At 44.4% G+C, this 22827-nt stretch overlaps 2 protein-coding genes and 1 non-coding gene across 3 annotated transcripts; 1 reads left to right on the top strand and 2 right to left on the bottom strand.

Moving 5' to 3' along the window:
- Positions 1-1788: 1788 nt before the first annotated feature.
- On the top strand, positions 1789-9873 carry LOC139387572 (divergent protein kinase domain 1Aa). The gene is made up of 5 exons (XM_071133901.1): positions 1789-2143; positions 6332-6466; positions 6759-6866; positions 7207-7383; positions 7594-9873. The coding sequence occupies exons 1-5, from the start codon at positions 2090-2092 to the stop codon at positions 8404-8406; spliced, it is 1287 nt and encodes a 428-aa protein (XP_070990002.1). The 5' UTR covers positions 1789-2089; the 3' UTR covers positions 8407-9873.
- On the bottom strand, positions 9166-14868 carry LOC139387573 (ribosomal protein L5a). The gene is made up of 8 exons (XM_071133902.1): positions 14727-14868; positions 13411-13480; positions 12345-12460; positions 12121-12255; positions 11488-11690; positions 10954-11131; positions 10540-10628; positions 9166-10269 (listed from the first exon to the last, which is right to left on the bottom strand). Exons 1-8 carry the CDS (start codon positions 14727-14729, stop codon positions 10167-10169), a joined length of 897 nt encoding a protein of 298 aa, XP_070990003.1. The 5' UTR covers positions 14730-14868; the 3' UTR covers positions 9166-10166.
- On the bottom strand, positions 11317-11444 carry LOC139387632 (small nucleolar RNA SNORA26). The gene has a single exon (XR_011629210.1). It is a non-coding gene; the product is annotated as a small nucleolar RNA SNORA26 (small nucleolar RNA).
- Positions 14869-22827: the final 7959 nt, after the last annotated feature.

The raw sequence follows: 22827 nt of genomic DNA, 5'->3' as shown, positions 1-22827 counted from the left end.
GTGGTAAAATCCTTTCTCCTTGCACCAGGATATTATGCTGGCAGCACGATTGTGGATAAATGTTTTTCTCAAAATAAGAGTCCCCTTGCAAAGACATGCTAAACTTTGTGAATATCGATTTTTTTTGTTGCACTCTGGTGCAGTAAAACTGTTTTTCAAACCATTGCTACCAACTTTGAAAAAATAAATGGATAATCTAAAACATTTTTGTATATAATGTTTCCGTCATCTTTTCCTATGACCGAAAGGAGCTTCTGGGCATCAGGACAGCGATCACTAACCTCGATTAGGATGAACATTCATACTTCATTGAGTCGGAGGCGCAGGACATACTGCTCACCCTGGACCAGGGCCTAATCATCAAAACATGGAAAAGAAAAAGGCAGCATAAGAGAGACCGACGTGCCAGTGCCCGTAGAAACTACGTCAGCGAGTACATGAAAAGCGCCTCTATCCTCTGTTCTATTGGTGAAAGTGCAATCACTGCAAAACAAATTGGACAAGCTCCATTCGAGACTATCCTATCAACTAGACCTGAAGAACTGTGATATCCAATCCAGTTTCACGGAGTCGTGGCTGAACAAGGACATGGACAATATACACTGAGGAACACCTATGTGTGAATGCCATTCACTGACTACCGCTCACCGTTCAGCATCATAGTGCCCTCCAAGCTCATCACTAAGCTAAGGACCCTGGGACTGAACACCTCCCTCAGAAACTGTTTCAAGTTTTAATGTTGTGCACAAGTACAGTGAAATGTCTTCCTGATGGGCCGCCCCCAGGTGGCCAGGGTAGGCAACAGCACGCTTAGTCCCCTCCTGTACTGCATGTTCACCCACAACTGCGTGGCCGTGCACAACTCCAAAACCATTATTAAGTTTGCCGACGACATGACAGTGGTGGGCCTGATTACAGATGACGATGGTGGACCACACACACACCGACACAGTTATGAAGAGAGCACAAACAACACATCTTCTCCCCCTCAGGAGGCTGAAAAGATTTGGCATGGGCCCTCAGATCCTCAAAAAGTTATACAGTTGCACCATTGAGAGCATCTTTGACTGGCTTCATCACCGCTTGTTATGGCAACTGCTTGGCATCTGATCACAAGGCGCTAGCTGCGCTACAGAGGATAGCGCGTACAGCCCAGTGCATCACTGGGGGCTGAGCTCCCTGCCATCCAGGACCTCAATACCAGGCGGTGTCAGAGGAAGGCCTGTGAATAATGACATTTTATTTTTGTTGTTTATTGTTTTATTCACACCATAATTTATTTTGAAAGTTTACACACACACACACATACTCATATGTTGAAAGCTGTTGTGTAGACTGTATTTAAAGAAATACACAAATGCATGTTATTGGAATTACTCGGTTGAGTCTGCAAAACTTAGAAAAGTTCTCTCTACAAGCCAATATGTATCCCATGTACAGGCTATTACAGGATATGTATGGCACAGTTCTCCCTCCAAAACTACACATATTTGAGACCCTACTGAGTATTTTCCACCCCTTAGCTGAGAACGGTAGAAAAGTTCTCTCTGCAGCCCAATATTCTCAACATACCAGTGTCAACGATAGTGTTTTTTCATTGTTGGTTAAAAATGTTTTTTTAAACCATATTTTGTATTTGTTTTCATAAATTACTAATTACCTTTCCTTGCTGGCCATTGATTAAAATGCAATATCTTTTGAATGAGTTATCCACATTGCAATATTTTGAAATGTGTGGTTTTATTTTGAAGGTTTTCTCATGATCATATGAGCGTGACGTCATCCGTTGTGCTGCTGGCAGAATACTGGTCAGCTGCACGAGCTAGACAGCAGCGCTGCCAGACCCGTGAACTGCGCAAAGGAGCCGGTCTTTGGTTCTACACAAATGGAGAACTAAGAATAATTGGGTACCGGGAGATGTTCGGTGTTAGAATATATTTTGTGAAATCTAGAATGCGCTTCGAACGCATTGGAAACTGAAAATTGTGTAGCCTACGAACACGGACAGTCTCTTCATGAGCTCCAGCTTCACTCCATTTATTTGGATTCTCTTTCGCAGTTCCACGTATTGAGATGGTCTATTTTTGTGATGGCGAGAGGTCTGTTTCCACGGGCCTGGATAAAGAAATCATTCTTTTTCCAGGTAAACAGTGCTATTCTAACGCGTTTTACACATTTTATATTGACAGAGCTTGCAGTCAATAAGATTGACATCGTGTGGTTCCTGTCATTTGATTGTTGTAACTAGTGTATGCATTTTGTCGTGCAGACTCTTACAATTCTGACGGGACAAAAATGTTAATTTAACAGTAGCCTACACCAGCAGTTCATGGAGGTAGACAACATTTGGCTGCGATGCATATTCTTGCATGCTGAAATTGTTGACGCTACCATGAGGTGCGTCAATTTGGTTTGGAGAAATAGTCTGCCTACCCCTAAGAACTGACAGAAATAAATTAGGCCTATTATTATGTTATGGGACTAGGCTACACTTTATTACATATAGCTTAATACACTCTTATTGAATGTACTCATTCATTTGGGCTACCACCTTTGTCCTTGCCTGAGGCCACCAGTGGAATATGTGATTCTGCAGCTGCAACAGTTTGTTTATCCAGTGCCGCGGCAGGAATGATCTGCTGTGCTGGATAATAAGGCTGAACCAAGAGTATTGGGGGGGGGGTCATCAACAAAACTGAACAAAAATACAAACGCAACATGCAACAGTTTAAAATATTTTGCTGAGTTACAGTTCATAGAAGGAAATCAGTCAATTGAAATACATTCATTAGGCCCTAATCTACCGATTTCACATGACTGGGAATAAAGTAATGCATCTGTTGGTCACGGATGCCTTAGAAAATAGGTAGGGGCGTGAATCAGAAAACTAGTCCGTATCTGGTGTGACCACCATTTGCCTCATGCAGCGCGACACATCTCCTTCGCATAGAGTTGATTAGGCTGTTGATTGTGGCCTGGGGAATGTTGTCCCACTCTTGAATGGCTGTGCGAAGTTGCTGGATATTGGCGTGAACTGGAACACGCTGTCGTACACGTCGATCCATAGCATCCCAAACATCCTCAATGGGTGTCATGTCTGGTGAGTATGTAGGCCATGGAAGAACTGGGACATTTTCAGCTTCCAGGAATTGTGTACAGATCCTTGCGACATTATCATGCTAAAATTTGAGGTGATGGTGTTGGATGAATGGCATGGTAATGGACCTCAGGATCTCTTCACGGTATCTCTGTGCATTGAAATTGCCATCAATACAATTAAATTGTGTTCGTTATCCGTAGCTTATGCCTGCCAATGCCATAACCCCACCGTCACCTTGGGGCAAACCGCTGACCCTCACAACGCCATATACGTCGTGGTCTGCGGTTGTGAGCCCAGTTTGACATACTGCCAAATTCTCTAAAACAACGTGGCAGAGAAATTAACATTAAATTCTCTGGTGGACATTCCTACAGTCAGCATGCCAATTGCACACACCCTTAAAACTTGAGACATCTGTGGTGTTGTGACAAAACTGCACATTTTAGAGTGACCTTTTATTGTCCCCAGCACAAGGTTAACCTGTGTAATGATCATGCTGTTAATCAGCTTCTTGATATGCCACACCTGTCAGGTGGATAGATTATCTTGGCAAAGGAGAAATTCTCACTAACAGGGATGTAAACAAATTTGTGGAACATTTTGAGAGAAATTAGCTTTTTGTGCGTATGGAACATTTATGGGATCTTTTATTTCATTTTACATTTTTGTTTGGTGTAGATTCAGCCTTTTTCTTACGCAGATGGTCGGGGAGCCGGAACGTAGAAGCCAAAATGGATATAATATCTGTCTAAAACGTAGTAATTTCAAACCTTGCTTACAATTGTATACTATCACGTCTCTCTATTATGCGTTGGAATACTTGTACAGATTTCCAAAATAAAAATCACTTGGAGCTGATTTCCTGGTGTTTAGTCTTTTATGTCCAACAATGAAATTTTTAAAATATATGTATGTATGTATGTATGGGGAACCTAGCCCTATACCATAAGAGGCTTAGTGGGAAGAGGGTGAGACGGACCATATGCACTAATGTGCAGAACACGCGCTGTGAGTGTGTCTGTCTGTTTTGGGTTGGATAGAATGTAAAAAATAATATTTAGCTTGGATGTGACAGAGTTGCTTGTTCACTCTGGCCAGTGATGCACAGCCTATTACTATGGTTCCCAATCCATCACTATGGTAATGTTGACATTGCTCTCAATGTCTGACATGCTTGCTTTGCTTATTATTCTAATTTGTTTTAATTTAACTAGGCAAGTCAGTTAAGAACAAATTCTTATTTACAATGACTACCCGCCAAACCCAGACGACGCTGGGCCAATTGTGCCTATGGGACTCCCAATCACAGCCGGTTGTGATACAGCCTGGAATTGAACCAGGGTGTCTGTAGTGACGCTTCTAGCACTGAGATGCAGTGCCTTAGACTGCTGCGCCACATGGGAGCCCAAAGTTTTTGTTAAATATGTAAGACTTATATAATATGTAACTTATTCAAACCACAGAATACATTTTAGAGGACTTTCTTTTGCAGTATGTTGAGGGCATTCAATAGCACAGTATTTAGGGCTTGGAATAGCCAGGGACATCATGATACGATATTATAACCATACTTAGGTGCTGATAGGATATGTATTGCAATTCTCACGATTCTATATGTGTTGCGATTCAGTACTGTGATTTTATTGCGATTCAATGTTCCAAACATATTGCTCACCATATGCCTACTACAAAGAGACGAGAGAGCCTGAGAAAACAAGTTTTGATTAGTCATGGAAATAAAAGTTCTGAAAACAAATTGGCTCCCTTTTTTAAAAAATAAAATGGAGAACTAGCTAAGAAGGGAAAATACTGGCATTTGGTGCAAACATACAGGCAACTAGTGCAAAAATAATATTCCAATATTGTCAAAACGATATATTGTCAAAATAATATCCCAGTATGTAACTGTTTCGATCCCCCCCCCCCATCTCTAACTGTATTCTGTTCCCATGTTTTGCTATATTCAGTGATGTGAAATACTCTGAACATTGCAGATAGAACTAGAACAAGTAGAGCAGACATGATTACATTTGCAGATAGAAATAGAACAAATAGAGCAGATATGATTAAATCGCTCCATATGATTTTGTTTGTTCTTTCTGACAGGCAATCCTATCTGTTTTACACAACATTTCAATCCGAACGTTCTCTAACATTACATTCTCCTGAAGAGATGTTGCTGTTAGAACAGTACTTTACTGCTCACTGTAGAATGAGGCCTGGCTTGTGACTCAACCAACAGTGACTTGGTCCTACCTCTGGAGGCCCCTCTCTCTCTAACCCCTTTAAGCCATAACTCCCTCATGGTTCAAGTTTATTCTTCTCATCCCAAAACAACACCGCTCTAAGCTCCAGGCTTGATCATAGAGTCCTGATTAGAAACACTTAGAGAAAATCAAAGGTGATTTGTCCCTTTCCCCTCACAAGTATCTTATTGGTCACAGTTTACCTCCCAGACACACATTCTATTCTAGGTAGTATGCTAGTGTGGACATTGGAACGTAAGCGTCTGACTGCACACGGGCCGTTCGTTATCTTGTCATGTGATATGAGGCCTGTGACACAGCCTATAGCCTAGGTCTGTAACTCAATTGATTTAGAACCATGTCTGGGGTCTTGTTACATTAAGACCAAACCAACACTTAACCCCAGAACTCTTGTTTAGTCTCAACGGGTCATTGTTGGACCACTGTGGTTGCGATCAATAGCTTGATTATGTGAACCCCACTGTCACCGTGGAAACTACAGTACCGCTGGTTGTCTGTTGATGGGTACATGACGGTGTTGATTAGGAAGCGCTAATTAGTATACCGCCATTGACCAGGCTGGCCTCATTTTTGACTCTCACGGCACAATAGGGGTTTGTTCTCTCTCTCTCTCCATTTGTTTGTAGATGCATGTGAATGTGTACCGTTAAAAGTCCAGAATCCTAACTGAATACCTCACCTCATGCCATTAATGAAAAAGCCGCCGTTTCAGATACAGTGAAAATCAAACGCTTACTGACAACTGCACTTTAGAATTAGATGGAGTGATGTTTTACTGTGTAGGGCGGGGGGGGACTCGGCACACTATTTTACAACACGGTGTGGTAGATTGAACATGGTGGTTAAACATTGTGCACTTAATGCTCTACTCATTGATGCATTGGTGCATGCTTATGCATTTTTAAAGGGAAGGCGAAGAATAAAGTAACCAACTAACCTGGTTTGCTCTGTTTGACCCCTGTAGGCTCGCATCTCCTTTGTGCGGGTGAAATACCTGTTCCTCACCTGGCTGACGGTGTTTGTCGGGGGCTGGGTGATCTATGTCCAGTATTCCAACTACACCGAGCTGTGCAGAGGACATGAGTGCAAGAACGCCATAGTGAGTACGGACACATCGGTCATATCCATGATCCACTTCGTTTTTGTTGTTGTCTTTTACATATTTTGCTGTATTTATTGATAGACAGGAGGAGTGTTTTGAACAGGCAGTGGAGCCAGATTGGTATGACAACACTGTGGGGGGGGGGCAGCAATCTCATAGCATCTCACCCATCGTCACAAGTGGTCCACCCTCTATAGATCTCACTTTGTAAAATCTGGTGTACTGTTGTAGAGAAATGGCAATGGAGAGAGAGACTAACTAACACTGACCCATGTCCACTGCCCCCCAGTGTGACAAATACAGGAGAGGCATCATTGACGGCTCGGCCTGCAGCAGCCTTTGTGACAAAGACACCCTCTACCTGGGCAGGTGCCTCTCCACCAGCCCCAACAACCAGGTGTGGTAACAGAGCGTGCACCCTACCTCTGAGCTGTTGTCTTGGTCGGTACCAAGTACAGGTCCAGGATCAGTAAAAACCAACCTTAGATCAGTGCATCCTCCTAGGACCCGGACCTACAGCCCTAATGTTGACTCAAGAAGGTGCTTCAGCAAGTTCCTGTATGTGGCCAATGGTTTTATTGAAGGGCGTGGTGTCTTCAGTAGAAGTTCACTACAGTATTTCCATGCACCGTCAGTTCAGGATAATAATCCAGTACCATCAGTTCTTCTTATCGACTGTAGGTGTATAAATAATGTAATGCCACTCTCTGGTTGTCCCTCTTGCCTGGGGCTCTCAGGTGTACACAGGTGGCTGGGGTGACGTGGACGGGGTGATCCGCTGCCAGGTGGGGGAGGTGCTGCACTATGAGCTGGGAGAGGAGCCGGAGCCCCGGAGAGAGGCTGCAGTCTTCGACAAACCCACCCGCGGAACGTCTGTGGAGAAGTTCCGCGAGATGGTCTTGAATCACCTCAAGGTCTTGGAACTATTGCCGCTTTTGACTTCAGCAGATGCTGTCGCAAATAATCAGCATACTGTTTTGACATGAGTTTTTGTCTCCATCGAAGTCCTTTGATGCTTTGGTTATTTATTGCACCAACATTTTTTTACCAGAAATCTGCTTAGTTTATAGAGGATACCAGCTAAACCTCTATGTCCTTCCTCCCACTTTCTCTCCCATCTCCAGTCAAAACTGGGCGAGCAAGCTAATCTGGCCAGCCTGGTGACCCAAATACTCAGCGTCGCCGACGGCAACAAGGACGGCCACGTTTCGCTCCCAGAGGCCCGTTCGGCCTGGGCTCTTCTCCAGTTGGACGAGGTGCTGCTGGGCCTTCTCCTCCAGGAACGGGGCCACACCCCTCGTCTGATGGGCTTCTGTGGAGACCTGTACGTGACCGAGAGGGTACCCTATGGCCCCCTTTACGGTGTCAGCCTCCCCTGGCCCCTGGAGGCCTGGGTCCCCAGTGGGGCCCGACGCAGCATGGACCAGTGGTTCACCCCCTCGTGGCCCCGCAAAGCCAAGATCTCCATGGGTCTCCTGGAGCTGGTGGAGGACATCTTCCACGGCAACTACGGCAGCTTCCTCATGTGCGACCTGAGCGCCGGCCACTTCGGCTACACGGACCGCCACGACCTCCGCCTCACCGACCCGCGGGCCATCGTCTCTGAGGATGCGTTCAGGCGAACCATGCGCGCGCTGCACTGCGAGAAGGATGACGACTGCTTGATGGGGGCGGACTGCCGGACGTCGTGCGACGTGGCTCAGAAACGATGCAGGGAAGAGGTGACCCAGCCCAACCTGGCCAAGGCGTGCAGGGCTCTGAGGGACTACCTCCTGAGGGGAACACCGTCGGAGCTGAGGGAGGAGCTAGAGAGGCAGCTGTATGCCTGCATGGCCCTCAGGGGCTCAGCGGGCCAGATGGACATGGAACACTCGCTCATCCTGAACAACCTCAAAGCTCTGCTGTGGAGACAGATCTCTCATACTAAAGACTCATGATGCTCAAAGAATTAAGAAGTAATTGACAAGTCTGCTACTGGCACAGTGGCTTGGTTAGAGGAGCCTTTGGGGAAATGATTTCTAAAAACTCAACCACTTTGGTGGATTGTTCATTCAAGACGTACTATATTGTTTTATCTACCACCCGTTTTTATGCTGCATAGCAGTTGTTTTGGCGGTGTAATTGCATTAGAGCTGTCAAATCCACAAGCGGCTCCTGGCATATACCTATTTGAAAGGAAATTGTGGTGGAACTACCTTTTTAGAAAGCTTTTTTCACAACTTTGTTTTGTAGTAAAACAGAGGAAGAAAAGTGTTTCCAGTGACATTGTGCAATTTTAACCAATTATAAGTAGCATTGGAAATCTTCCTTTTTTAAATTACTAAGTAACGTGCCATTTGCACATTTTGATGTTGGCGTGGTACTGGAGATAAATATTTTTTCCTTTTAGATAAATTAAAACGTTGTACAACTTCAAACACTAATTTCAGATGTAGTCTACACCTCGATTAGACGGATGAATGATTTTCAATTTGAGCATCATTTCTATATACCCTACACTTTCTCGTTCTGAACTTCTAACGCGAGTGGCTTCATGACAATCGAAAGCAGCCGCTCACCGATTTGACAGCTCCACCGCAGACACCGTCAAAACATTAGCTATGCGGGTGTCAGGCTATCACCGGTTAAAGCTTGATCCGATTTAATCTAGGCATGAGTCGTTGGATTACCACAATTCATATTCAGGATGCTGGGAAACTGTAGATATTTGCTGTTTATGAAGGAGCTCATGGAACATTTTGAAGCGATAGTATGAACTACACTTGCACATTACATGAAGACAATGTGACCAATATAGCTGAGGAATGCGTATATAAGTCTATGGCTTTGTCTTTCCTGCCATGATTTGAAATGACCAGTATTACCAGTTAGTCCATACCTTGACTGATCCATTGCTTTTAGATTCATGGGAAGTAGTGGAACGAGTGTATACTTCAGGAGGTAAGATACTGGGACGCATCCCATGGAGTCATCCACTTTGCTGGACGTTTCACCACCCTTCCTCACTTGATGATTTCTATTGGCATATAGCAGTGCTGCATCAAAACTGGACTAATAATTAGTCTCTTCTACACCCTCTGATAAATGCCAGTTTGCATACCATGTACATTTCTCAAACATTTGTCGTTTTCCACTATGTAGCATACTAGTGCCATATTCTGTACAAGCTAGAGATCATGCTGAAAACACCAGACTTGTTATCTTCCACTTAAGGAGGTAGTGTACATGAACTGCATTTGACTTGCTGTTTCTACGTTCTTTCAAACTTAAAACAAGGTCACACTGTACATCTTTTAAAATGCAGCTGTGACCTTCAGTTGAGGGATGAATTGCAATGTAGATGTATGTTTACCTTGAAGTTTGAACCAGCATGATTTTGCACAATAAAAACCACATACCACTCACCATTGTGGTCTCAGTCGAGTTGAAAGTGGATTATCCTGACCGTCTGTGCGTGCAGTGAGTATGAAAAAAATATGCACAGACTAAAAAAGGTTCGTAAAGGATGTTAAAAACGGAATGTGTGGGAGAACCTGCTAAATCAACTCATTCAATCACACCAGAATTTCCCTCAAATATAAAAACTGCAGTATACAGGAAGCCATTCTTGCAAACTGCCAGGACGGTGCTTCCGCAGGGAGCAAAGTGACGGTGAAACAAAGTCATTTGCAATACATTTATTAAGCCAGTGGTCCGTCTAACCATCCGCCGCCTCTGCTTCCTGTGCTCGTAGAAAGCTGGCCTTTTTCTGGGCAACGCGGTCCTTTCTCTGTGCCAACGAGAGTTTGGCGCGGTTCCACCTGCGACAAAAAAACAATACCCCCATTAACCATCAGCACAGCGAATGAGATTAAAGGCCGATAGCTCAATGTTGACGCTACCAGTGGAACTACAATATACAGTCGCTTCTCTCAGCCCCGTCTTGAAAGGACAATGGACATCAGCTGTTGCAAATGAAGGACCAACTACATTTTGCTCAGCATACTTCGTATCATCATAAAGAAGCACTACCCCAATGCACAATATGCAAATGTTCCCAAGTGTAAAGCCAGCAACTGTACCAAACCCACCTCTTCTTCTTGACGTCTTTTTTGGGTTTCTTTTCGTGGACTGGGTTCTCTCTAATGGCGGCGTGTGCTTTCTTGTACATCTGCTCTACCTGAAAGAACACATTGTTCAGGCGGAGGTAAGGTAAACAGTTCAGGACCAGGGTCCACAGAAAACCAACAAACAGCCCTTCAGCATTATCTGGTCATTCATCTCGCTTCTCTCAGCCCCGTCTTGAAAGAACAAAAAAAAAACATCAGCCGTCGCAAACGAAGGACCAACTACAATTTGCTCAGAGATCTTGGAATCATCATCAAGAAGCAGCGAATTTAAATAAGAGTTGACAAACCAACTGATACTCTCCCATTACAGGATCTGGAGTACAGGCTTTTCCATCACTAATGTCTGATTCAGTGGGCTGTGTAAAACGGCCTTACTGTGTCTGGCGTGACGCCGTTCTTTATGAAGCGGGAGAACTGTTTCTTGTAGGTGTCTTCGTCCTCCTCCATCAGGTAGCTCATGTAGTCCGACACGTTCATGCCCATGATGTGTTTGCGATGCATCTCTGCGTTGAACTCTTTGCTCTCCATGTCATAGCCTGGGAAACGTTTTGTGCTGAGGGGCGAGAGGTACCACACCGATTACTTTGGCCGATTTAGTGTACAGCGACTTTGAATAGCCATAAAAAAAACATTTTCCATAATCACATTTTAAAATGACAAAGTCTTATTGCAGAATTGATAGTCTAGTTTTGGGCAAACATTTTCCAGATGAAGTGCAAGAGAAGAGACGTGGACACATTTTGTATCTCCCGACAGGATCCGCAGTGAGGTGTTCAGCCTTCACTACAGGTTTATGAGAGAACTATAATAAATACTTTACCCCTCTGTGTTGGTCATATAGAACATTTCAAGTCCCAGATGGGCAAAAAAGGGGGATCCATATTCAGCTTCAACCTGCACTCAACTAACCTGTGAGGAATTGAGAGGCCACCGTCGACGGCGCCCTTTAGTGCTCCGAACACTTTGTTGCCCGTCGACGTCCTGGCGAGCCCGGCGTCTAGAAAACACGTGAAGGCCCCCGGCTGGCCGTCTATACTCTCCACGTTGAACTCATCTCCCGTCACCTCCACCTGGCCCTCGTACACCTGGTCCAGACCAAACTTGTTCAGCAGCTGAGGAGCGAGAGAGAACGATGTTTCATTAGAGAAATGCACATGTATATCCTCAAATAGTAGCTTGCTATACTGAAATGAATTCAATGATAGACGGGAGGCCACACAACTGTAAAAGCAGGTAAAGAATATCCCCATACCAGCGTCACAGGTTTCAACGGAAAAAAAGTATTTGAGAAAATGATAAGCTTCAGAAAACTGTACAAATTAAAACTGCATCCTGTACCAGTATCATTATCCGTCTTCCCTTTTCAGCATAATGATACTGGTACAGGATGCAGTTTTAATTTTAAATAATTTGCCAGTGCAGATGAATGGCTACGTATGTGTATCTCTATGGGATTGCCAAGGGTGTGTGCATGCAGCTATGCCTTCCTCTATGTGTATGAGCGTGAGGCGTGTGTATGCATACTGTATGTGTGTCCCTTACCCTGCGAGCCAGCAGTAGGCCTGTGCAGTAGGCTGCAGCATAGTTTGTCAGTCCCACTGTGATGCCGTACTTTGGCAGTTCATGGGAGTAGGCGGCACTGACAATCTGGTCACCCTCAATCTTGGCATAAGCAATCTGAAACAGAGATAGAAGTGGTGAGGGTCTGGATGTGGTAAAAAATTCTTAGAGCTGGGCAGGGACAAAAGCCTGCACACTGCACTCACCTGACAGCAGATATCTCTGTTGGAGAACCTCACAATCATCCTGTACTTGGGAGTGTTGTACTTGTTCTTGTCTTGTATGACCAGGCGCTTACGGGCAAAGTAGTCAGTCTTCCCCTCTGTCAAAGACAATCACACCAAACACACAACTGGCTAGTATGCCAGAATTAGCCAATCACTTGACTGTTTATCTTCAGCACTTCTAGTAGTTCATTCATCTCGCTTCTCTCAGCCCCGTCTTGAAAGAACAAAAAAACATCAGCCGTCGCAAATGAAGGACCAACTACAATTTGCCCAGAGATCTTGGCATCATCATCAAGAAGCAGCAAATGTATCACATTCAGACAACTGGTTAGTACGCCAGCATTTGTCATAATTTTTTTAAAAAAAAGGTATATTCTCCATTCTATTCAGTCAGTGGCTGCATTCCAAACACTTAACAGACACACACCCTCTCCCCTCGGGGCAAGTGAATTTTAAATGGACCACCCTTGCCCGGAAATTAGTCGCCAGCCGATTGTGTTGAGCTACTGTTAGCTTATGGGTGCTTTATATGCGCAACAGTCAATTTAATTAACTGTATAATTATTAATATACACCTACTGTATGACAGCTAACTAGCGTTAGCATGCCTAGCTGAAACTTTGAAGGAAAATGTTTCATTTCTACAATTTCCAAAAGCTAACCCAACAAAAACATTTACGAAACATGTTTGTGCATGAGTAGCCCAATTTCTAACGTATTTACTTTCGATTTTACTTACACTTGTATGTTGACTCCATGTTGAGGTTTTACGTTTTGCCGGACTTTTATTAGCGGATGTACAATCATCGCAAATTGAATTATGGGGTGTTTCAGGCCCGAAGTGTACATAATTGTACACTTGCAAACTCCATTAAAAACTAGGACTGAGGGGCTTACATTGCAAACTTCCCTTGCTTGGCTAATCAGTTACACCAAAGACAAATAGGGTGTGTCTTTTATGAGTTTGAATCACAGCCAGAAGTTGCCGAGAATATGATATATAAAAGGGTGCGTGAATGTGCATTACATATCAAGAAAAATGTACCTCGCCTTCTCCTGAATTTCACCTGGTATCTCTTGAAGTAGGCCTTACTTTTAACGACTTTCACAAAGCCCTGTAGAGAGAAAGAGGTGAGAGCTGCCATTGCAGACTTCTGGCGAATGGTTCAGGCGTGTCAGCTAACATGCAATACACATTTCTGCCGTCTGGGCCCCAAATAAAGTGCATAAGCACAATGAATATAATGTAGGCCAAACGCCACCAAGGATAATATGCCTGAGCTTCTCACAGAAACCACTTAAATGTCACCCCCCCCCCCCCCCCAACACTTTCCTGGTTGCCACTACTCTTGCTCAACAAAAAATGTAATCCGTCTCATCACAATTTGTCACTCCAAAATGACTGAGGTAGGGTGGCGTTTTACCCCAAGTTGGTCTACAATTGACCCGTTATATATTTAGCGCCACTCTCCGGTATGAAGTCACCGCAAATTGCAACGCATAATGTACTTAACATGCTGCCGCTAAGACTTCCGGGTTTAAAAATGGTACAGCTCGCGTGGATATTAGAAACGGAAAACGGGGATCCCCACCTTAACACATGTCATTAAACCTGCGATAGCAACGAATAGTTGTGCATTGACTGCTTGTACGAATACACGTTTCCATCCCTATGGCACTCATAACTTGAATGCGTCTCTAGAGTAATATTTCTCTGAGAACACAACATGCCCACTAGGTAAAAATATAGACTATTCTACTATGGGGTAGTCTGGCTTTCTATTCATTATTACAAGTTTTCCTTGCAGAGGAAAACTACACGTGGACTGTTGTAGCATATTCAAAGTGCACCTCGGCAGAAACTTTTTTCTTGTTCCATTTCTTTTTTGGTTGAGGGCAAAAGTAAACTAGCACGACTGTATGCATTACTATAGTGATTTCAGTACACAGTACAAATCAGGCAGAAAACAACGCGAAGGCAAAAGTTTAAATATTTTAGTTTTACCGTGGAGGCTGACGGAATTCACCGCCAGGCTTAATGGCATTTACCATCGTGTTCTCGTTGAAAACAATGACATCTGGTTTGCCGTCTACCTCGTACCATCTAAACACAGCATTTAGGCTGACATCGACAACAAACAGGTTTTTGTGCAATTGGAAATGTTGAGGTAGGCCTTCGAGCGCCATATCGCCACGCTGGAACCTAGCCTGCAGCTAACATACAGCAGACCGGCAAAAGTATGCTGCACAAATCCACCCTCATCCATTTCCAAAGAAACGACTATCCGACATGACAATGCATATTACATGTATACGCGGAACATGTTTAGGATTGTCAACATATGATGACAAAATACTGACCATTTTTGAAAATTTTCCAACTTCACAGTTGAAAGTCTTCCCAAGTAGCTGCAGAGTTGGTCAAAAATGCTGACGTCGCAGACAGGATACCGCTTTCTATGAATAGAAATGGTAAAGCACGCCACCTACTGGATGGGAGGAAAATTGTATGAATATTATTTTATTCGTCGTAGTCTCGGGAAATCCCAGACTTTAGTGCATTCCAAACACTTTAAAAGAAACACCGCATTCCCTCAATCCTCAAATTAACTGGACACATCGGATGAGGTTTACATGGCAGGGCGAGGGAGGAAGGAATGGGTTTTAAATGGACCGCCCTTGCCCGAAAATTCGTCACTCGATCATCCCGCCCTGATGTGATAATAGTAAAAATGATGGAGTTTGTTTTTGCATTTCCCGGTGCACCAGGTGAGTAAAACCTTCACTTAAGGGCCAAGGGAACGGTCTAAAATTAGCAAACTCAGCTCAACCGGGGTACCGGGTCATGCAAAACGAATCCCACCAATATCATAATTAACCCGATTCAGCCTGTCTCAATCGGAGGGGATTTACTTCGCCCAAAATCTGTCCGCGGGAGATAAACCCATTTTGTATGGCGGTCTATGAGAGTGTCGAATTATTTGATCGAATACACGTTTCGTAATGCTTAGGCGGTTACAAATGTACTTATACAGGTGGATGATGCTCGGGGCATTCCTGCAATTTTTAGAAAAACAACTTAATTGTGCCTGTTGTTCACACGTTTATCTGCCCTCTCATTGGCTAGAGTGGTCCCACCTGCTCTCTCCTGCCTTCAATCATTGAGGACATGTATTTCCATTAGAGCAGTCACTTGGCTATCTTGTCAGTATAATATATATTCTTTGTCTAAACGCAGCTTGTATAGGGCAACAGAACATTGTTCATGTGGGAGGCAACCTGTCTGCCTGGGGACTAGGGAGACTACTAGCCTCGGCCCCCAGATAAAAGCCTGGGCAGAGGGAAGAATATTACAGTCTCTGATGTCTCTCCTACCTGTGCAAGCAAGGTTGCAAAAAGTGAGTATTTTGCAAGACCTAATAACCTATTTTGGTCTCTCAATTATTAACTTCACCATAATGAAGGCAAAGCCACAATACACACAACACAGGAAATAAAACGACCACACTTTTAAACTACAGTCAAAGCAAATTCACAGTAAGCAAAGCATCCTTGTACTTCTACATGAACATTTCAAACAGTGTCTGGTGAAACCAGCTCTTTATTTGTGTACCCTCACACCAGATGGCACTGCAGTGGATAGCAGCCATTTTACAGGCTCCTGACCAGTTCTGCCATTTTGTGCTTTTTTTTATGCTCATAGTAACGTTTTTTTTGTTTTTGTTTTTTACATAATGTCTCCATTGTGTCATTGTAAATAAGATTGTGTTCTTAACTGGTTTGGCTAGTCAAATAAAAAAAATAAAAAGCTGAAGAATATACAGGGGTTGGAGTTGTAAAAACTATTGGTCGCTAAACCAGGAGAAAGGACAGACCATGTGAAAAACTGTTGGTCTCTAAACCCTGAGAAAGGACAGACCATGTGAAAAACTGTTGGTCTCTAAACCCTGAGAAAGGACGGACCATGTGAAAAACTGTTGGTCTCTAAACCCTGAGAAAGGACGGACCATGTGAAAAACTGTTGGTCTCTAAACCCTGAGAAAGGACAGACCATGTGAAAAACTGTTGGTCTCTAAACCCTGAGAAAGGACAGACCATGTGAAAAACTGTTGGTCTCTAAACCCTGAGAAAGGACAGACCATGTGAAAAACTGTTGGTCTCTAAACCCTGAGAAAGGACGGACCATGTGAAAAACTGTTGGTCTCTAAACCCTGAGAAAGGACAGACCATGTGAAAAACGGTTGGTCTCTAAACCCTGAGAAAGGACAGACCATGTGAAAAACGGTTGGTCTCTAAACCCTGAGAAAGGACGGACCATGTGAAAAACTGTTGGTCTCTAAACCCTGAGAAAGGACAGACCATGTGAAAAACTGTTGGTCTCTAAACCCTGAGAAAGGACAGACCATGTGAAAAACTGTTGGTCTCTAAACCCTGAGAAAGGACAGACCATGTGAAAAACTGTTGGTCTCTAAACCCTGAGAAAGGACGGACCATGTGAAAAACTGTTGGTCTCTAAACCCTGAGAAAGGACAGACCATGTGAAAAACGGTTGGTCTCTAAACCCTGAGAAAGGACAGACCATGTGAAAAACGGTTGGTCTCTAAACCCTGAGAAAGGACGGACCATGTGAAAAACTGTTGGTCTCTAAACCCTGAGAAAGGACAGACCATGTGAAAAACTGTTGGTCTCTAAACCCGGAGAAAGGACGGACCATGTGAAAAACTGTTGGTCTCTAAACCCTGAGAAAGGACAGACCATGTGAAAAACTGTTGGTCTCTAAACCCGGAGAAAGGACGGACCATGTGAAAGACTGTCTTCTCTAAATCCGGCTAGAAGGACCACGTAAAAACGGTTGTCTGGTACGCCCTCACCCGCTCTATACTTATAACTGATTGGTTTGGTTCTGTCCTCTATAGTGTTGTCCTGTTAGTACATGATGTTGAGGCCCATCACTGTACTCTTGGTAGTCACCACCGCACACTCGCAGACACAGCTGTTTCCCATTTGAAGATGTTTATATGATTTTGTCTGCAGTTTCCATTTGAAGATGTTTATATGATTTTGGTCATCCGAATGACTTGGAATCTTTTTGTTGTGGCTCTATAAGACAACGATATGAACACATGTAAACAGTATTAGTTAAGGGTTGTAACTACGCAATATACACATATGTACATGAATAAATGACAAATGGCATTACACTTATAACATGTCTATAAAGGGCTATAAACATAGCACCAATATAAACTGAAACAGTCACCTCTTAGAGAGAAAGAGAAGACAGACAATTACTTAGGGTGCCATAAATCCTGACCCTTTGTCAACCTTTCTCTCCAGCTTTGTGTGAGAATCTGTGGGCTGAGACCATATCAAATCTGCCTTGGCGCCACCAGGTTGTAAATTACCCTGCGCATGAGCAAGCTCCAAGAACTGTCTGGGATGACTCTGAAGCTCCCCATGACAGCGCAATAAAACACCTTAATAAAGGCCAGTAAAGGCCACTGTGTTAGCGTGTGCATGCAAAATACTATGTTTACCAATACAATAATTAAACCCTTTCGGCAAAACTCCTTGTGCAACCAATGCAATAACACTTATGGCAGTACGGAATAATACTACATGCAATAAACAATAGGCAAATCAGTATTGGCAACTCTAACATTGAAGAATAGTAACAGCCATACAGTAGAACATATGTCTGAAAGCTATCAAAGTAACAGGAAGTCATTGGTGGTAACTGCCTATTATTACACAGCATGTAAAAAAAACAATGTTGCACGCGCAACATTCAGACATTCGTGTTACTGCCGACAATAAAATGTCCTCAGAAACTTGTGTCTTCTCCCTTCGGATGATGACGATAACACACGGACCTGAGTGGGAGGGTGCAGTGTCCAGATGCACATTTCCAAGCGCTCTGATTGGTTGGGAATGGCAGGTCTATGATGGGTTAGGGATAACTTAGGTAGGCTGAGTAGCCAAACTAACAGGACTTAAGAGAAACTGAAAAATAAAAAGGAAAACTCTGCACACTTGTTATAATAAAATCACCTGGGATCATGAGAAGCAGTGTGCAGCGTTTTCCTTTGTATTTTACATAATCTCTGCCATCCTTTCCTATGACTGAAAACAGCTTCTGGTCATCAGAAAAGTGATCACTAACCTTGATTTGGATGACCATTTCTACTTCAACGAGTTGGCAGCAATAGACGTTCTGCTTACTCGGACCAGGCACTAATCCCCGGGACTCGAAAGAGGAAGCGATGGCGCAAGAGAGGCAGATGAGCCGGCATCCTAATGAGACTACGTTAGCGAGTAAATAAACTACCTCTACCCTCCATTCTGTTGCCGAACATACAGTCACAAGAGAACAAACTGGATGAGCTCCGTTCGAGACTATACTATCAACGAGACTATGCTATCGACGAGAATATTCTATGTTTCTTGAAGTCGTAGACAAACAAGGACATGGATTAGAATATGTTCCGGGATTATTCCAATGGTATTGAAGATTTTATCATATCAGTCACCGGCGTCATTAATAAGTGCATCGACAAAGTCTTCCCCACAGTAACCATACGTATATATCCCAACCAGAAGCCAGGCAATATCCGCACTGAGCTAAAGGCTAGAGCTGCCGCCTTCAAGGAGCGGGACACTAATCCGGATGCTTATAAGAAATCTTGCATCGACCTACAACGAGTCATCAAACAGGCAAAGCGTCAATAGAGGAATAAGATTGAATCCTACTATGTCGGCTCTGACGCTCGTCGTATGTGGCAGGGCTTGCAAACTATCACGGGTTACAAAGGGAAACAAACTGCCCAGTGACGCAAGCCTACCAGACAAACTGAATGCTTTCTATGCTGCAATTTAGGCAAGCAACACTGAACCATGCATGAGAGCACCAGCTGTTGCAGACAACTGTGTGATCTCGCTCTCCATAGCTGGTGTGAGTAAGACCTTTAAAAAGGTTAACACTCACAAGGCCACGGGACCAGACTGATTACCAGGTGTGTATTCAGAACATGTGTTGACCAGCTGGCAAGTGTCTTCATTGACATGTCAGAGGAAGGCCCTAAAAATTGTCAAAGACTCCAGCCACCCAAGTCATGGACTGTTCTCTCTGCTACCACATGGCAAGATGTACCGAAGATTGGAACCAACAGGACCATGAACCCTCAAGCCATAAGACTGATAAATAGTTAACCAAATAGCTACCCAGACTATCTGCATTGGCCATTTTTGCACAAACTCTCTTGACTTATCACATACACTGCTGCTACTGTTTATTATCTATCCTGTTGCCTAGTCACTTTCTGAATTGTTGTGAAGGGCCCGGGCGGTGCTCAGCGGTCAACGTCACCGGTCTTCAAGCCATCATTGATCCATTTTTTCATTTTCCATTGGTTTTGTCTTGTCTTCCTACACACCTGGTTCCAATCCCATTCATTATCCTGTTGTGTATTTAACCCTCTGTTTCCCCTCATGTCCTTGTCAGAGATTGTTTGTTTGTATTGGTACGCGTCGGGTCCTCATACCCACTTTGTTTTGCTTTGCTTTGATTATGTATTAAGGTTTTGGAGCTGTGTTTTTAAGTTATTAAACTACTCCATTATACCAAGTTCGATTCTCCTGCGCCTGATTTCCCTGCCACCTATACACACGTTGATGACAATTTGAGTGTTGGTGAGTAACTGGTTACATGTAATCAGTTTAAAAACATTTTTTAATGTAATCGTTTACATTACCAGCAAAACTATTGTAATCAGATTACAGCTACTTTTGAAAAACTAGATGATTACTTCTTGGATTAGGCCTACTTTTAAATTCAGAAAGGATGTTTGTGAAAAAATACACCTTTCTGTTTTCTCAATGACATTCAATTTAGCATTGAAAAAAAGGAGTACGTTTAAGTTTTTCCACTTGAACAAGTCTGAACACAAGTCAGAGAGAACTGATGGCACACTAAATGCATTTGATGGATCCTTTTTTGTCTTCTAATGCTCCTTAACGTGAACATAATATAAAAGTAACTGAAAGTAATCAGATTACGCTACAGAGTTGTTTTTTAATCCAAATTACTGATTACAATTTTGGACAGGTAACTACTAACTGTAACGGATTACCTTTACCCAACCCTGACTAACACCACTGGCTGTACTTAGTATGGGTGATAATCATGGAGGGTAAGTCACTGGCCTGCTTGTGCTCTTCCATCCTTCCTGTCCTCGGGCTTGTCCGGTGGGGAGATCTTCGTGGGATATACTCAGCCTTGTCTCAGTATTAAGTTAGTGGCCTGTTGATATCCCTTTAGTGATGCGGGGGCTGTGCTTTGCCAAAGTGAGTGGGGTTATATCCTGCCTGGTTGTCCCTGTCCGGGGGTAACTTTGCTGCAATAGTCTATGGGATGGGGGCTAGGGTTAGTCTGTTATATCTGGTGTAATTCTCCTGTCTTATCTGGTGTCCTCTGATCTTAGACATGCTCCCTTAAATTCTCTCTCTCTCTCGCCCCCCCCTTCTCGGAGGACCAGAGCCCTAGGACCATGCCTCAAGACTATCTGGCCTGACAACAACTGGCTGTCCCTAGTCCAGCTGGTTGTGCTGCTGACCCAGTTTCTGCTGTTCTGCCTGTGCCATGGAACCCTGACCTGTTCACCGGACCCTCCCACCCCGCACATGCTGTCTCGACCTCTAAACGCTATGTAAAGCCAACTGACATTAACTCCCGAGGTGCTGACCTCTTGCACCCTTTACAACCACTGTGATTATTATTTGACTCTGCTGGTCATCTATAAACGTTTGAACATCTTGAAGAACGATCTGGCCTTTATGGCCATGTACTGTTATAATCTCCACCTGGCTTTTTCTACCCAATGTGCCTCTACATCTGGGGTTTTAGGCTCAGTTTCTGTATAAGCACTTTGTGACAACTGCTGTTGTAAAAAGGGCTTTATGAATATATTTGATTTATTGATAATTTATAAAGTGGGCCGGGTCCTGGTACCTATGATCCAAATAAGAGCCAGGCAGAGCTGAGACCCAGTATCTTTGGTTATGCAATTTTTTTATTATCTGATGAAACATTGTTGCCCACATTTAATTTTCTTCAGTCAACATCACGAGAAAGCAACAGCAAAATCCGACAATCCCATAGTATAATTGTTTATCTATTCAATAGGTCAGCTCGTCACTGTAATGGTTTTCTGTGGACGAAGGATCGGACCAAAGCGCAGCGTGGTTAGAGTTCAACATGTTTAATAAAGACCATAAACGGGAACACTACAAAATACCAAAACAACAAATGTGAAAAACCGAAACAGTCCTATCTGGTGCATAGACACAAAGACAGAAGACAACCACCCACAAAACCCAACACAAAACAGGCTACCTAAATATGGTTCCCAATCAGAGACAATGACTAACACCTGCCTCTGATTGAGAACCATATCAGGCCAAACATAGAAATGGGAAAACTAGACACACAACAGAATGCCCACTCAGCTCACGTCCTGACCAACACTAAAACAAAGAAAACACAAAATAACTATGGTCAGAATGTGACAGTACCCCCCCCCCAAGGTGCGGACTCTGGCCGCAAAACCCAAACCTATAGGGGAGGGTCTGGGTGGGCATCTGTCCGCGGTGGCGGCTCTGGTGCAGGACGTGGACCCCACTCCACCATAGTCTTTGTCCGCTTTAGTCTCCTCCTAGGAACGGTGACCCTCGCCGCCGACCTAGGATTGGCAACCCTACTAAAGGGCTCCACTGAACTAAACAAACTCCTCCGGACTGAGGGGCAGCTCAGGACCGAGGAGCAGCTCAGGACCGAGGGGCAGCTCAGGACCGAGGGGCAGCTCAGGACCGAGGGGCAGCTCAGGACCGAGGGGCAGCTCAGGACCGAGGGGCAGCTCAGGACCGAGGGGCAGCTCAGGACAGAGAGGTAGCTCAGGCTGGTTGACGGCTCTGGCAGCTTCTGGCTGACTGACGGCTCTGGCTGACTACCGCCAGTCAGCCAGGAGCTGCCAGAAGCGCCAGTCAGCCAAGAGCCGCCAGTCAGCCAGGATGGAGACTCTAGCCAGGCGGGAGTCTCTAGCAGCTCTGGACAGGCGGGAGACTCTAGCAGCTCTGGACAGGCGGGAGACTCTAGCAGCTCTGGACAGGCGGGAGACTCTAGCAGCTCTGGACAGGCGGGAGACTCTAGCAGCTCTGGACAGGCGGGAGACTCTAGCAGCTCTGGACAGTCAGCGGATCCTGGCTGAATGGCGGCTCTGGCGGATCCTGGCTGACTGGCGGCTCTGGCGGATCCTGGCTGACTGGCGGCTCTGGCGGATCCTGGCTGACTGGCGGCTCTGGCTGACTACCGCCAGTCAGCCAGGAGCTGCCAGAAGCGCCAGTCAGCCAAGAGCCGCCAGTCAGCCAGGATGGAGACTCTAGCCAGGCGGGAGTCTCTAGCAGCTCT

The sequence above is a fragment of the Oncorhynchus clarkii genome, chromosome 28 (genome assembly GCF_045791955.1).
Source record: "Oncorhynchus clarkii lewisi isolate Uvic-CL-2024 chromosome 28, UVic_Ocla_1.0, whole genome shotgun sequence".
Lineage (NCBI taxonomy): Eukaryota > Metazoa > Chordata > Actinopteri > Salmoniformes > Salmonidae > Oncorhynchus > Oncorhynchus clarkii.
This window is presented reverse-complemented; position numbering and strand designations above follow the sequence as displayed.

Coding starts and splice junctions, on each gene's coding strand:
- LOC139387572 (XM_071133901.1), top strand. CDS start 2,090: ATGGCGAGAGGTCTGTTTCCACGGGCCTGGATAAAGAAATCATTCTTT. Junction 6,467..6,758: donor ATGAGTGCAAGAACGCCATA/GTGAGTACGGAC, acceptor ACTGCCCCCCAG/TGTGACAAATACAGGAGAGG. Junction 7,384..7,593: donor TGGTCTTGAATCACCTCAAG/GTCTTGGAACTA, acceptor TCCCATCTCCAG/TCAAAACTGGGCGAGCAAGC.
- LOC139387573 (XM_071133902.1), bottom strand. Junction 11,132..11,487: donor GGCCTCTCAATTCCTCACAG/GTTAGTTGAGTG, acceptor CTCGCCCCTCAG/CACAAAACGTTTCCCAGGCT. Junction 10,629..10,953: donor ACGGCGTCACGCCAGACACA/GTAAGGCCGTTT, acceptor GTGTTCTTTCAG/GTAGAGCAGATGTACAAGAA.